The sequence below is a fragment of the Rhincodon typus genome, chromosome 3, assembly GCF_021869965.1.
Source record: "Rhincodon typus isolate 14 chromosome 3, sRhiTyp1.1, whole genome shotgun sequence".
In the NCBI taxonomy this organism is placed as follows: Eukaryota; Metazoa; Chordata; class Chondrichthyes; order Orectolobiformes; family Rhincodontidae; genus Rhincodon; species Rhincodon typus.
In genome coordinates this window covers 60,744,446-60,760,676 of record NC_063334.1, presented here as the reverse complement: position 1 = coordinate 60,760,676, position 16,231 = coordinate 60,744,446, and the positions used below count along the sequence as shown (strand labels likewise).

Here is a 16,231-nt window from a genome sequence, read left to right as displayed (position 1 = left end):
GTATCCTGGAACGTTAAGCTGCTAATCCCGTCCCTCCCTTAACCAAGTCTCTGTAATAGCAACAACATCATAGTTCCAAGTACTAACCCAAGCTCTAGGTTCATCTGCTCTAAGTTCATCTGCCTTACCCGTTACACTTCTTGCACTGAAACAGATGCGCTTCAGTCCACCAGATCTGCTTTGATCAGCAAACCACACCCTGCCTGCTCTTCCTCTGAGTCTTACTGGCCCTATTCTCTAGTTCCCTTTCAGTGCATTCACCTTTGCATTGGTTCCCAACACCCTGCCAAGCTAGTTTAAATCCTCCTGAGTGACACCAGCAAACCTCCCAGCCATAATATTTGTGCCCCTCCAGTTTAGATACAACCCGTCCTTCTTGTACAGGTCCCACCTGCCCTGGAAGAGATCCCAATGGCCCAGATATCTGAAACCCTCCCTCCTACACCATCTGTTTAGCCATGTGTTGAGCTATACTATCTTCTTATTTCTAGGCTCACTGGCACATGGCACAGGGAGTAATCCCGAGATTACAACCTTGGAGGTCCTGTTTTTTAACTTTCTACCTAACTCCCTGAGCTGCTGCAGCAGGACCTCGTCCTACCTATGTCGTTAGTACCAATATGTACACAACCCCTGGCTGTTCACCCTCTCCCTTCAGAATGCTTTCTGCCCATTCAGCGACATCCTGGACCCTGGCACCAGAGAGGCAACACACCATCTCTGAAGTCTCTTTTACGTCCACAGAAGCGCCTATCTGCACCCCTAACTATAGAGTCCCCTATAACTGCTGCTCTAGTGCTCTTTGTCCTTCCCTTCTTAAGATCAGAGCCAGCCATGGTACCACCAGTCTGGCTGCTGCTGCTGTTACCCCCTCATAGGTCTTCGCCCACAGCAGTATCCAGAATGGTATATTAGTTAGAGAGAAACTCTCTAGAGAGAGAAACTGGAGAAACTCAGCAGGTTTTGGCAGTATTTGTGGAGATAGAAACAAGAGTTAACATTTTCACTGGTTATCAGCTATTATGTTCTGGATAAGAGTCATACCGGACTCAAAATGTTAACACTGTTTTTCCCTCCACAAATGTTGCTAGACTTGCTGCATTTCTCCAGCATTCAGTTTTTGGTTCTTACTAGTGTAACTGGGAAGCAATGTAACATGAAAATATATAGAGATATGGCTTGGTTTTCATTGAAATTCACAATCACCAAAAATTAAAAGCAAACCCAAGAACAAATTAATATTCCTTGCATTAATCCTTTGCATTTTGTAAATCTTAATGACACCATGGCAAAATGTCAATATCTGTTAATAATTACTTTTCTTTCAATTGCAGAGTGTCATAAAACATGTCGGACCTGTAAAGGACCAGATTCAACAGACTGCATATACTGTCGAGATGGGATGATGAAGAACCAGCAGGGGCACTGCGTAATGCACAAGGACTGTGCCCTGAACATGTACCTGGACAAGATCTGTAAACCCTGTCACAAAAAATGTCACCGCTGTTATGGGCCCACAGAGCACGATTGCCTTAGCTGCAATCGCAATCACTTTTTACTCAGTGAGTATGTGTTAGGATATTCAAAGATTCCACAATTGGAAAACAACACAATATAGATTCCATTTTGGATGATAAACTAGTCCTTGTTTCAGAACTCAAGCTGACAAGAGATACATAACAGGTCTTGTTCAAAATCTCTCTCAATGGAGCGTGGATCATTCATTTTGTTTTAAAGTGTAACTTTCTTTTTGCTGTACGTTACTTTAAAAAGAAAACATCAGTCTGAATATTGGATTTACAATTCATCTCAACTTACTTTGATCATAGATCTTACTCCTAAAATTTGTCAGAAGTTGGTTGTTCTGTGTCCCAATGATAAGGAAGATATCACACTCATTGAGGAATGCTCAGACTGGGTTTCAAGTAAACATTTATTTCTGAACAAAGATTTCCCTGATCTGTCAAACTGGCAATCACTTGAAGACCACATAATAAAACAGTATAATTACTGCTGGAGTTGTGTATATATATGAAGACTGATTATCACATGATACAAATTGAAATTTGTTTTGTCATTTTAATCTTAAGTTAGTTCACTTAGTTTTCCTTTGACTGAAAATTGTTCCAAATACGCAAATGTTACTTGCCATTTTTCAGCCCAAGTCTGTATATGGTTCATATCTTGCTATATTTGAACACAAACAATTTCACTGCTTGAAGTGTCACTAATGATGTTTAACATTGAGAAATAAATTTTATAAACCTGTTGTAGAGTACATCATCGAAAGATCAGCCAGTTTTTGAAAGCAATCCCTTATAAATCTCAAACCTCACGGCAAATATTCATCTATTGGAATTAATCACAATAATTTCATGCCTACCTCGGACATTATGATTGGGGAAGGTAATTTATGAAGCAGCTGAAGATGGTTGGGCCTAAGGCACTGCATTGAGGAACATTGCAATAATGTCTTCCTTTGTGCTATGTAGGACATTAGCCAGCAGAGGGTTTTGCCCTGATTCCCATTGACTCCAGTTTTGCTAGGGCTCCATAATGCCATAATCATTCAAATGCTGTTTTGATGTCAAGTTACACTCAACTCCCTTCCTGAATTCAGCTCTTTTGTCCATGTTTGGACCAAAGCTGTGATGAGGTCAGGTATTGAGTAACCCTAGCAGAATCCAAACTGAGTGTCAATTAACAGGTTATTCCAATGGAAGTGCCACTTGATAACACTGCCACCAACAACATCCATCACTTTCCCATGGTTGACCACATGTTGCTCATAAGTAACATTAACATGGATTCAAAATGTATCTTGAAAATCTGCAAAATCTATCTTGTCTGGCTTTTCTGCTCCTCAGTGGGATTTAGGCTGCGATAGAGCTTGTAGCAATCGTCTCAACACTGATAAAAGTGTTGTTGCTCCAATTTGCTCATCTTTTTATTTAATTCTGCAAATATTTCATTGTTTTGTTGCAAAAAGCGGGGAAGAAAAAGCTCTATCCTGTTTCAATCTCCTTCCATTTCCACAACAGCAAGGAATGGAAATTTGACAGCCATTTTGACTTACCTATTAACCTTCAAAATTGGAGATTGCTGGGGTGGAAGTGGGTTGGGGGGGAGGTGTTCCTTACTTCTTCCTTGCTGTTTCTTTCAGTAATTGGAGGATGCACATATTTTCAGTAGCACCATTCCTGACACCATGTTTAAAGTGTTGTGTTTAATGGTTGCCACAGACTACACACAAATCATTTCCAGCAGAGGTAGAGCCGGAATGAATATGACATACCAGCATGTACACTAAGTACAAATAAGTTTCTCCAGACATTCACTACCTTTTGTCCTCAAGTGTGCATTGTCTTTTTATGACATTTATGACAGTTATCTATCTTGGAGTGAAACTTTTGGAATTTCTTTGTGATTCCGAAACTATTTTTTGGACCAGATTATTTCATTGATTTTGAAGAAGTATAGATGGTGGATACTGGGCAACAGAGATAAAACCAAACAGCAGAAGGCAGGTTCAGCAAATTTATGCCATAGTTTTTACAAATTTATGAGACAGTCATAAAATTATTTACTTTAAGTTTGAGAGCAGCCCACCCCTTCCAAATGAGATCACTGCCTTCCACAATCCACTCAAGAAAGGAGGATCATAGCAAAAATAACAGTTTCATTCACTGGCAAATAGTCAAACACACTAAATAGGTGGAATTGGATTCATCCTGTTCTGTCACGGTGGCTAAGTTCATAAGATCAGAGAAAAGACTTCACATCGGTCCACTGAGAGCAGAACAACCTCCCGAAACTAAATTGGACTTGGGAAGGAGCCAATGTGTACAACTTGCCTGCTCGTAGCAGGATGTAAATTAACTCATTAATGAGTCACTTGTCACTTAGTATTCCCTGAACCCACCAGGAACTTGGCAGTGGCACAGGGATTAAATGGGAGCCACATGTTTCTCCCATCCTTCACAAAGTCTACACTACAAACCCTAATAATTCCCCATCTGTAGGTACACAGTATCTGATCATAGAGCCCAGCATAAGAAAGTGGGATGCTGGCTTTCCTTTTGGCTTCTCTGCTTTCTGAACTGTGATGATCCCTCGTGAAGTCCTCAGATCTTAACAAGCAACAGCCATAGCTGCTAGTAACCCTTAATTTAAAAACAGGCACTCAGTCCTTTGCCACAGAAAACATGCTGACCTTCCCCCGTCATTCTCGTGGTGGTTGACCCCTACCCCTATCATTGGTTCCAGTCCAATATGTACAAATAAACATGAAGCTGTTTCATCAATACAAAATAAACCATTTGTTGGCAACATAAAATTTACTTTGGAATTGGTATTACTACAAAATGTATAACATTCATTTTGTCAGAAATTATTGCGATTAATTCCAATAGATGAATATTTGCCATGAGTTTTGAGATTCATAAGGGATTACTTTCAGAAATTGGTTGATCTTTCAATGATATACTTTACAGCAAGTTTATAAATTTATTTCTCAACAACAATATGGTAGAGGTGTTCCACTCTTTACTGTTTCATCTCATTATAATTACCATTATACCTATTTATTTTTCGATTAGATAAAACATGTGTTGACACATGTCCAGATGGCTACTACACAGAGCAGAATAGACGTCAATGCTTTGCTTGTCACAAAAGCTGTGAAACCTGCAGCGGGAGGGCTAGCACACAGTGCCTTAACTGTAAAGCAGACTGGTACAGACTGAACTCAATGTGCGTCAAGACCTGTGGATCTGGGTAGGTGCAACGCATCAGATATAAGTTGTTCCACTGAAAATTAACTGGAAAGACTGACAGAAGCTGTTTTTGCATCAGAGAATGTAGCATGGTCTGACAAAGATGCTTTAAATGCTCACTGTTTATTGATTGTAGTTTGAATTTATGGAACCCATAGAATCCCTACAGTGTGGAAACAGGCCATTTGGCCCAACAAGTCCATACTGACCATCCGAAGAGGATCCCACCCACACCCATCCTCCTACCCTATTCCTGTAACCCTGCATCTCCCATGGCTAACATATCTAACCTACACATCCCTGAGCACTATGGGTAATTTAGCATGGCCAATCCACCTAACTTGCACATCTTTGGACTGTGGGAGGAAACCGGGGGACCCGAAGGAAACCCATGCAGACATGGGGCAAATGTGCAAACTCCACACAGACAGTCACCCGAGGGTAGACTTGAAACCGAGTCCCCGGTGCTGTGAGGTAGCAGTGCTAACCACTGAGCCACCATGCTGCCCCAGGGAATTGTATGATACCTGCAACTTGGTTTAATATAAGTTTTGTTTTTAAAACTAGTATATCTGGAAACATGGAAAATGTTTTTAAATAATGGACAGGGTTTTCTGAGGAGGGCAATCTCACTCAGCTCCTTCTTTATGTAATGAAAGACCTTTGCATTTCTGAAAGGAGATTCCAGTCATGGCTCCTTCAGAAATGTGAACCTGTACTTTCATTGTGACAGGTCTCTTGTAGCAAGGAACAGGGGAAGGCATACCACACCCTATTTTTCACAACTGTCAGTGGCCATATTCTGTGATTTAAATGCCCAGCATCACACACAGCCACTTTGACAGTTCTTGTGAAAGTGCAAGTATGTATGATAAGCATAGATGACATTGCCAGGTGCCAAGTGGTCATTGGATAGGGTGCCAGGTGAGTAGGGTGTGGAGTGGCAGGTAAATAGGGTGCCTGGCAGGTAGGGGCTAAGGTACAAAGTGGGTAGGGGTACAATACAAGGTGGATGTGGTGCCAGATAGGTAGGGTGCCAGCTGCAGGGGTTGTCGCTTCCTGGGGGTAGAACAGGGCTGTCAGGCCCTTTACTGGGGGTGGGGGTGCTGGTGCTGGGGTCAAGTCCCTCAGTGGAGGGTATTGGATCAGGATATGGGGGTGTAAGTGGTTTCGGGGGGGGCGGGGTGTCTTGTAGGTGTGCATACCACTTTGGGAGGGAGGGCACGGTTTAATAGTTTCTCAGGAGTTAGACAATGTTTTTAATCATCTAACTTTTCCTGACTATCTACTTAACTTCAGCAGATTCCTCCAAACTCTCAGATTTAAATGGATGCCTTGGAGATTCAAGGCGAAGGGAAATTTCCCCAGCAGAAATCTTTAATTTTCCAGGCCATTTCTTTGGTGTCTGCTTTGTTGGGCACTCTGCATGCTCCCCATGTGCAATTCCCACCTACATTGCAGAACTGACTATCAGGCCATCGGAAAATCCAGCCTAAAATGTTTCTTTTAAATCCCCAATAATTTTAGCACAGGATTGTGGAAACCATTTTTAAAAAGTGCAACAAAACCGTATGCCTGGAAACCATATAGCAAAAATGTAGCATCAGCTGTAGGAAAGCTTTCAAGTAATTTAGAGTGATCTAGTGGGTAAACTCTTGGAAAAAAAAACTTGTCAAGGAATGATTTGTGTAGATTCACACAATTGTATTTCATTTTGACGGGAATATTTTGAAACAGTATGAAGAAAATGCAGTCAATGTTATATACTTGAGTTTTTAGAAAACTGTTTATGGCATTTAATATCAATGATTAATGGCTAAGTCAACTAAAAAACTCATTAGAAGAGTACAGCAGTTGTTGAAAGAAATCTTCTAAATATGAAAAACTTGAGCAACAATCGTATTCTTTCTCCTAAGACTTGACAGCAAGTAATGTTTTGTTCGTTACTCGATGCACCAGATTGTAATCCTTTAACTTTTTAAACATTTAGATCAGAACCCCCTTCAGTTTCTATACCCAAAAGAGTCAAACTAAACGTATGCATGAACCTTTTGATGTGTTTCTGTAAGAGTTTATAGCATTGTCATGAATCTGTGTAGTATCACTAAGGCCAATACATCCGTCTGCATATGCATGCTCCAAAACTGAACACAGTACTCCCAATACCCATGATCAAGGTTCCATACATCTGAAGTGAAACCTCCTTCCTTTTGTATTTTATTTATTTGTTCATGGAATATCGGCATCACTGGCCAGACCAGTTTTAGTGCTGATCCCTAAGTTATCTGGTGGTTAGCTGCCTTCTTCAACCATTGTAGTCTTTTAAATATACAGAAGGCTACAGTGCTGTTAAGGAAGGCATTCCAGAATTTTGATCCAGTGATGGTGAATGAAGAGTGATGTACAGTATTTCCAAGTAAGGATGGTGAGTGACTTGGAGAGGAACTTGCAGGCAGTTGTGTTCCCATTTTTCTGCTGCTCTTGTCCTTCTGGTTGGTAAATGTTTGGAAGCTTCTGGTGGAGGAACCTTGAAAAGTTACTGCAATACATCTTGTGCATGGTACACACTACCGATGCTGTGCCTCAGTGTTAATGGTGGTAAATGGAGTATGAATGAAGTGAGCTGCTTTGTATTGGATGGAGTTGAACTCCTTGAGTGTTGTGGCTGCATACAGGCAAGTCCTGACTTGTGCCTTGTAGATAGGGGACGTGCATTGAGCTGCCTGGACCTAAAGCTCTGAAATTATTTCCCTGCTCTCTCTACTTCATTCTTCTCCGTTAAGACATACAACTGATCTCATTGACCAAGATTTTGGTTGTCTGACCTAATATCTCCTTATGTGAGTCAGTGTCACACTTTGTTTTATAGTGTACCTGCAAAGTGCATTGGGACATTTCATTACATTAAAAGTGCTATACAATTAAAAGTAGTTTTGACTTTCAGATGAGACACTATAGTGAGACCCCATATTCTTACTCTGTTGGTGGAAAAGATTTACTTTAGCACAACTTTAAAGAAGAACAAATGAATGTTCAGGTGAATATTTACTTCTCAATTAATATCTACTTTCCATACTTCCCTTTCCTTTCCCATTCTTTTCCTTCCTTCAGTCTTCCTTCCCTTCCTTTTCTTCCTTTCTCTCTTTCCGCCTGTGCCTTTCCTGTCACTCCTTCCCTTCCCCTCTTCCCTTCTCTATTTCTATCTTCCTGTCCGTTCCTTGCCTTTCCGTCTTTCCATTAATTTATTTTCTTTCTTTTCCTCCTTTCCTTTTCTTCCTGCTTGTCTTCCTCCATCCTCACTCCTCCACAAGGAAATTTGACTTTATCCTTGTTTTTATCAAACTTCATCTATTAATGTCCGTACTTACACTGAAATTGCTGACCTTCATTAATTCTGAAAATTTAATTTGGATGCTTCACTTTTGGAGGTTTGTGTAGGTAGTTTGCTGTAGTAAAATTTTGGCCAGGGTACATAGCTATACAAAGTTCATGTCCTTAGTTTTTATGTAATCTTTGTTCCCCTGTATTTTGAGAGTTGTCCCATTCCTTGGAGGTAATATTCTTATTTTTGATTCTTATTCTGGTTAAATTTTCTTCCTTAATGAATGTCTTGCACCTATTCTATTGGTTTCAATTTAATGTGGAACTTTACTAATTCTAATTCAAGTTTATTTTTGAATCCTTCCCATAGGTTTTGAGTCTGTTGTAATGTGCAGTTCATTTCTTGTTTTGTTTTACCCTCGAGGATGTGACTCACTGATAAAGGTCTAAGTATAAATCAGAATGTGTCCTATTAGTTCCATTGGAAGGCAGTCACCCATTACATTTTGTTCTTAAATTTACAGGGCCTAAGCAAAATTATTCCCTCAACAACTCACTGTAAAAATAAGGCACAGTTTCCAGACTATTATAATTAAAAGTAAATTTAAGATGTTCAGAATGACTAATGAGAAAGCTTTGAATTGACAATTATTTGATCCATGCAGTTTTTTCTCCATGGCCATGAAATAAAATATTTTAAAAGGAATAAAACTGTTTTCTATGTTGTAAATAAGATATTTATTGCCACACATCATTTGTTTCAGGCGTTTTGCAAATGAATCAACTGGAGTTTGTGAAAACTGTCACGCAAACTGCAAAGAATGTTGGGGTCCAAGAGAAACAGAATGTCTGAGCTGTCAGGACAATCACTTCCGGGTGAAATCAGAAAACAAATGCTATCCGTCATGTCCAGAACAATACTATGAAAATAAGTGGGAGCAAACTTGTGAACGGTGCCACCCTAGTTGTAAAACCTGTGATGGTAAGTTTAAGATTCACAATGGGAGGACTGAGCTCTACATCAGAACTCAATCACATCACCTATGTTGGTGCTTGCAGGTATGATATGATTAAGAGTGTGTCTCTTTGTGGAAGGGAGTAATGGGGGTAAGACCGTTACAGGATTGAGATGCAGGAACCTACTCGTCAGGATTGAAAACTGGAGAACGGGAATAAGGGAGATTGCCAGTTGTAAAGAGGCTCAACAGTGTTTCCAAAGGGATGACATGATAAAGCATGAATGGGAATAAGCTAATACAGGACAGGGGTTAGTTCACAGTCAGGAGCACCCTGGCTTCATGACAGGCAGTGTATAACCACATCTAGCATCGTTGCCTCAGATGCCAGGGGCTGGGAGGGGAAAGGTAGGTAGCAACAGGTTCATGTATATAGGTCGAGTGGAGACCTGCGGAGATGTAAAACCTATGTGTGTCACAGGAAGGGCCACCGGGAGGGGGAAATAGATGTTTGGGTTCTCGCTTGCAATGGGACCTGGAAGCTGGAAGCCACTGGCTGAAGGTCACTCACTATCACCATCCATTGTGCTGCAATTTGAAAGGTCTCAATGGGAAGGAAAATGGTTGAGACCACAGCCAGAGAAGGAACAGTAAGTGATATGACCTGAGAGGGCAGACCTGCTGATGTGAGGCTGTGTAGCAATAAAGACCATTCCTCACTCAGCAAGTATGTGCACCTCTGCAGGAGACCCTGTGGATGCTGGACCTGGCTCACTCTCTTAATGGCAACCACCAACCTTTCCTTGAGACAGCCAGATGGTCACATGCTTGGGTCAGTTGGGTCCCCACAGCATAGCTGCATTCCTTGAGCCCATGGTCAATGAGGGCCATTATTTCCACATTGCCTGTCTGCTGCTCCTGTTCTTCCCTGCGCCTGCAGACAAAGTCCCTACTTGCCAACATCACAGGTCCTTTAGTGTCTGGGGCTAAGTTAGTGGCTTTTCTCCGACAGTCCCCTGAGTGCCAGAGGCCTGGACTATTTCTGCCCTGGCTAGCTGCAGAAGTGCTCTCCAGCAGATGCTATTAAACTTTTTAAGCCTAACGTTGCACCAAAGTGTTAGCATCTGAACTGCTGGTGACTGCAGGAGGAAGTCTTGTTGATGCTTCCTCTGGTGCCTCGGGGCTGTCATCCACAGAAGTCAAGCAGGTGGTTTCTGGGAAGGCTCTTGGACCCAAAACGTTAACTATGATTTTTTTTCACAGATGCTGCCAGACTTGCTGAGCTTTTCAGCAACTTCTGTTCTTGTTCCTGATTTACCGCATCCACAGTTCTTTCGGTTTTTTTATTGAGGAGTGGTACTTACTCAGTTAGTGGGATGTGAATGAGACAAAAAAAACTGCAGATGCTGGAATCCAAGGTAGACAAACAGGAGGCTGGAAAAACACAGCAAGCCAGGAAATCCTCCAGATGTTGCCTGGCTTGCTGTATTCTTCCAGTCTCCTGTTTGTCTAAGTGGGATGTGAAATGTCTTGTCATCCACATGGAGCAGTCCCAGTCTTCTCCTTTGAAGGACGGGATTCTCTTCCCTAAGGGGCTGTGATGCTGAAATTGAGCATCCACCTGAGACCTTTCTGCCGTGTTGTGGGCTGACTTCTCCTGGAATGAGAGAAAAGGGAGAGATTGAGTGAGCTTTACAGGCAGCATGGTGACTCAATGGTTAGTATTGCTGCCTCGCAGCGCCAGGGATCCGGGTTCGATTCCACTCTCTGGTAACTGTCTGCGTGGAGCTTACACATCTTCCCCGTGTCTGCATTCACGATAAGAGAGAGTTCTTTTGTTATCCTGTTACTCATTTGCCTGCCTGCTTGCCATTTGACCTCTAACACTCAAAGTAAGACAAGGACTTTTCCTGAAGCACAGGAGTTTCTAAGGGATAGTTCTTTGACAATGTCCTTCATAAAACATTAATCATCAAACAGCCTGATACACACATGAACTTTTAATTCCACAACTCTCCCTAGAATTGAAACTACCTTTTTAACCCCTGTCCTTGTGTATTCTTCAAAAGAAAAAATATAAAATATGTGCAGTTTAGAAGTAACCTACAGAGGGTTTCTTGCTATTGAGCAGGAGGTAGTTGTCACTTGCCTCTTTTTCCTTTAAAGGACTGTTGCTAGAATTTCCCTTTGCATCCAATGACATTACCATTACACTACAGTTTCCAAACCCCAACACCCTCCCACAACTATATATGGCAGGAGTTCCTGTGGATCCCTAAAAAAGCAAATTGAAAGCTTTTTGTTTTTCCAGGCAAAGGACCTATTCGATGTACTTCCTGTTATTGGGGCTTCCAAATGTATGGAAGTATCTGCAGTTCTCAGTGTTTTGCCGGGGAATACCTGCTGTCAGAGGTATTTAGTACAAAGTGACTTCTAATGTAGCTATAATGACAAAAGAAAAAGAAAAACTCAGCATCTTGCTCTGCATTGTTTCTGAACACATTGATAAAGCTTTGCCTTCTGTTTTAACACAAAGCTCTAAGCATGTAGTTAAAAAGAAACTGGTAAATGGATAAGGCAGAAAATTGTAGATCAATTTCAGTTACGGGTAATTGTTTAGGCATCTGTTTCTGGATTTCCCACTGTAAAATACGTACTGCCTTAATGTTCTTTACTTTTTTAAAATTCTCACATATTTGTCCTTCATTAATCACATGCCACTCACTATATTCATTATGTTCCTGTTTCAAAATCTACTTTTAACAATTCTTGCATGGGATGTGGTTGTCACAAGCAAAGCTGAGAATTGTTGCTCATCCCTAACTGGCCTTGAACTCTGTAACTTGCTGGGCTATTTCAGATAAGAATTAACCACATTACTGTAGATCTAGAATCATATATAGTCCAGACCATATAAGCACAGCAGATTTCCTTCTCTATTTGTCAGTCAGTTGGATTTTTACAACAATGGATACATGGTCACCATTAAGCTAACTTTTAATTCCAGATTTGATTGAATTCAAATTTCACCTTCTGCCATGACAGATTCAAATCCACGTCCCAGCCCATTCACCTCGAGCTCAAGATTATTACTGCAATGACATTACTGACATTACCACCATGCAACCACTGCCTCAGCTTATAGTAGCTAATACCTATATTTAGGCCTTTATTAAAAACAGACACATCCCACCCTCTATTACTCCTGGTCAAGGTGTATTTCACTCATTTCTTAACAAGCCTTATATTTAAGTGCCTTCTGCTGAGGGTCCACTAATTGGTCTACCATTTTCTTTCTAACCAGTTTACTATTTCATCCTGCTAAAAGGAGCTAATTAGCAATCTCATATATTTACTTTGGATTCAACTAATTACCATTTTAAATGTGATCTGAATTCGATATGGTTGCATGTTTCCAAGTATTCACCCACCTTGAGATTGCATAGTGTCCCTGGCTCAAACAATCTATTCTTCCTGATTGGACAATGATTTTACTGATGGAGAAAACAAAATTATTCTCCTTTGAGCACAAAAATACAATCAATATTTACCATGTTAGGCAAGGATTAATTAACTTGTGGCTAGTTAGTTCAACACTGGTTCACATTAATTTAAACCTACATTTTCATCGTTCACATTTATTCGTTTAGTGATATTTTAATTATTACTTTAAACAGAGATTAATTAGAATTTAAACTAATATTGATCCAATAAATAATCTTTCAAAATGTCTCTACCAAAATACTGAAGCACTACATATAGACAATTAATTTTGTAGTTTGTTTACATTGTTATTAAATGACATGGATTTTTTTAATGCTTTTTTTCTCCTGCTGCTAATTATTAGGACCCAGAAATACTGTGTGAGAAATGTCATGATACTTGCCTGGAGTGTAAAGGACCAGGACTTAATAACTGCACAGAATGTCATCCAGGTCTCTTGATAAATCTTGCTGATGGCAAGTGTTTAAACTGCTGCAAATCTGCTGTGCTGGAAGTTGAAGATTGCTGTGATTGTAACATGAGTTTTGGTAAGACTCTTAGTGTATTTAAATCTTTATTATTTGCCAAAATCCATCTAAGGTTACAATTGCTTATCTGCTAAAGTAGTTAAAGAAGTTGAAGCTAAAGAACTTCCTTCTTATTGAGCCAATTAGCACAATCATTGAACCAAGAACTGTATAGATTCTAAACAATATCTTCTTAGTATTTGGTTCTTTTATATGTTCAGGAAGATTGCAAAGAGTCATGGTTCTTAGTTTTAGCTGGGTTGCATCATTGTGAATCCTAAAAATAACGTTGCCAAGAGATTGTGGCAGAACGTTAAGTCTTGATATTGACAAAACCAGGTTATGCATGTCAGTGAGAAGGAGAAAGGTTAAGTGTTAATTGTGAAAACCAGAAGTCCAGATTTTCGACATGCATACTCACTCTGCCACAATCTCCAGCCAGAAGTCAGTTTCATTGACAGCCTTGGCTTGTGGATGGGCTGGAAGCACTCCAGAGTGTGTCTGTATATGAAGGCAATAGTGTCAATTTGTGAAGCAAGTGGTAAGGACATCTGCTCACATGAACTATACTGAGGCATCCAAAACTGTCCTGCTCTCCCAACAGCAGCTACGTTTGCTAAACCCTGAGAAACTGGCAGCCCTGGGTCTGTAAAACTTGTTAAACATGAGACTGCAAGCCTCATTAAGATAAATAATGGGCTGTTTGGGCTGCCTATTTCTTTACTAACCTGGAAGTATGGACTGAGGATTTTCGAGTTTTAACATCTCATCTGATAGCGATCCTTACATTCTGGTGGTTAAAGTTTACACTTTAGTCTCATCAAGAATGTGTCTGCTTAGAATTTGACTTCAGCTCTCTTCATGTGACTGAGATCTTCATGTTCTCTGCTTGTGAGGGGATAAAGAAGAAAAAGGGCAAAGGACTCCTCCTTTCTTTAAAAATGTGCCAAAAAAGAAATAGAAAAGACAACATCAACCATACAGGAAAGCCAAATTTAAATAAATGTTTAACAATCCAAAGAAGTAGGAAGATTTTTCACTCCATGAAACATTCACCTCATAAGAAATATGTTGGCATTTAGGAGCTTACAATTTTCTTTTTGTAAGCCAAAAGATGCAGAAATTATTCTCTCAATTCCACAAGTGATACTTATTCCTGACAGGAACCTATAAGTCATGCAATTTGTCCACAACTAACTTAAAAGACTGATTTTTGCCAGATTTTACTGCTACTGTTTCTCATCAATAAACTGGATTTCTTAGAAAAGTGGAGTATTTGGATACAAGGATATGTTGTAGCTGCATCTACTTACATCAACATACCAGCTGGTTGACTTTAAAACTTGAACAAGTCCTAACCAATACGTCATGTTAACTTCAATGTGAATTTTTTCACTCATTAACTTTCAAACTAATTTGCTCCCAGTTACTATTTTTTGTGCAATTTATTTTAATAAGTATGACTTAATTAATTTAATTAAGAAAAGATTACACAATATGACGTGGAAATTTTACATCCTATTTTCCTTCTTAATAATTGCAGATGAATGTGTTTTAAGAAAAGCAGTTGTTGTTCCAGATGAGACAGGGGGAGGCAAACCTGCATTATTTGCCGTTGCCTCAGTGCTACTCATTATGGGTATTGGCATTGGTATCTTCCTTCTGCTGAAGACCTGTTCAAAAACAAGACCCATTAACAGAGGGAAATATGAGAAACTACAGAATCAAAGCAAATCCATCCCCGTTTATAGTGCAAGTAAGGACAGTGTTAGCTTTCGAGAGCCTCAAGCAACTGAGTACAGAGATCATCAGGATGAAATATATGATGAAGAGGATGATGATGACATTGTCTACATGGGGCAGGATGGCACTGTTTACCGAAAATTTAAGTATGGATTGTTAGATGATGATGATGATGATGAACTAGAATATGATGACGAAAGCTACTCCTTCAGATAAAAAAAATCAATTTGTATTTTTTCAATACTTATTAATGAAATTCTCTACTTATTCCATGCACTCAATTGAGGATACTGAGAGACAATGTTTTCTGGCGTCAGTGTCTGACTATTTTCTGTTTCACACAGCGCACTGAGGAAAATGTAATTGAAGCTTGTGAGCCCTATCTTGAACAAATATATTTCACAAAATGTTTACCTAATCACATTCCTAATAATAAGTATTGTGTACATTGACACATTAATGTTAATCAATGATGAAATATGTGTAAAAGTTTAAATTGCTGAAAAGATTAGATTTCATACATTAAGGGTAATGACGGCTATAAGGAGGATTCAAATAGCACTCCTGCAAATAAGAAAGTTAAAAATCTTTAATTATGGTTGAGTTCCTCTTATATTGCTGGAGCTGTGAAAATAGGTACATATTATTTCAAAGTCACTATCATGTTTGTGGCTCAAGAGCTATTAGCTGCCTATATTACTGCTGAGGTTCCTAGAAGACAAGAATAAGTTTCAATAGCTTTTAACAGTATACCATCCATGCAGCTTTTCAATTTCAATAGAAGCTATGGAGGTAAGGGTAAAATAAAACAGGTCATACTGAAATTCCATTGCAATATATTTTATATGGATACATTGAATTGGGAAGTTATCCATAAACCTGAAATGTCCAAGACAATTTATATGTACACAGTGTCATCATAAATACAAAGAAAAGATTGTTTTATAAAGCAAAATATATTCAGACATAGTAAAGGGAAAATACTCAATAGTACACCACAGCAAGAATCCACCATGCTATATTTTACTACAAAAGGTTACAATACAATTCTCTTGAAAATACAATGCTTGTCACATTGAAGTGTGGGTAACTGATTACTGCTTAGCTCAGAGCTATCCACAATTGGCTTAGAAAAATACAATAGCAAGCATATGTGTGTTAGAATGCTCTATTTATCACTGTTCAAGTTCCAAACATTGCTTAACTGACTGAAATCAAACAATACAAAAACTGTCAGGCTACTTGATTGCATGCTTGTAAAATTTGGTTTTCCATGAACTAAGTTTGTCAGGAAGCATATGTATACCAGCACAGCATATTTAGTTAGACCTTGGAGAATATGTCTTCTTTTCGTTTGGAGTTCCATTAATTTAGATTATAGGTAAATGTAGATGTGTTTGTATTTTTCTTTGCTTAAATGAAAAAT

General features: G+C 39.5%; 1 protein-coding gene across 1 annotated transcript in view; it reads left to right on the top strand.

The window, feature by feature from the left end:
* Nucleotides 1-15,021, top strand: part of pcsk5b (proprotein convertase subtilisin/kexin type 5b) — a 355,500-nt gene extending 340,479 nt beyond the window's left edge. The window contains exons 33-38 of the mRNA XM_048595072.1: nt 1,335-1,562; nt 4,599-4,776; nt 8,861-9,078; nt 11,364-11,464; nt 12,900-13,083; nt 14,606-15,021. Of these exons, the coding sequence (XP_048451029.1) occupies nt 1,335-1,562; nt 4,599-4,776; nt 8,861-9,078; nt 11,364-11,464; nt 12,900-13,083; nt 14,606-15,021 (1,325 nt within the window). The remainder of the gene's footprint in view (nt 1-1,334; nt 1,563-4,598; nt 4,777-8,860; nt 9,079-11,363; nt 11,465-12,899; nt 13,084-14,605) is intronic.
* Nucleotides 15,022-16,231: the final 1,210 nt, after the last annotated feature.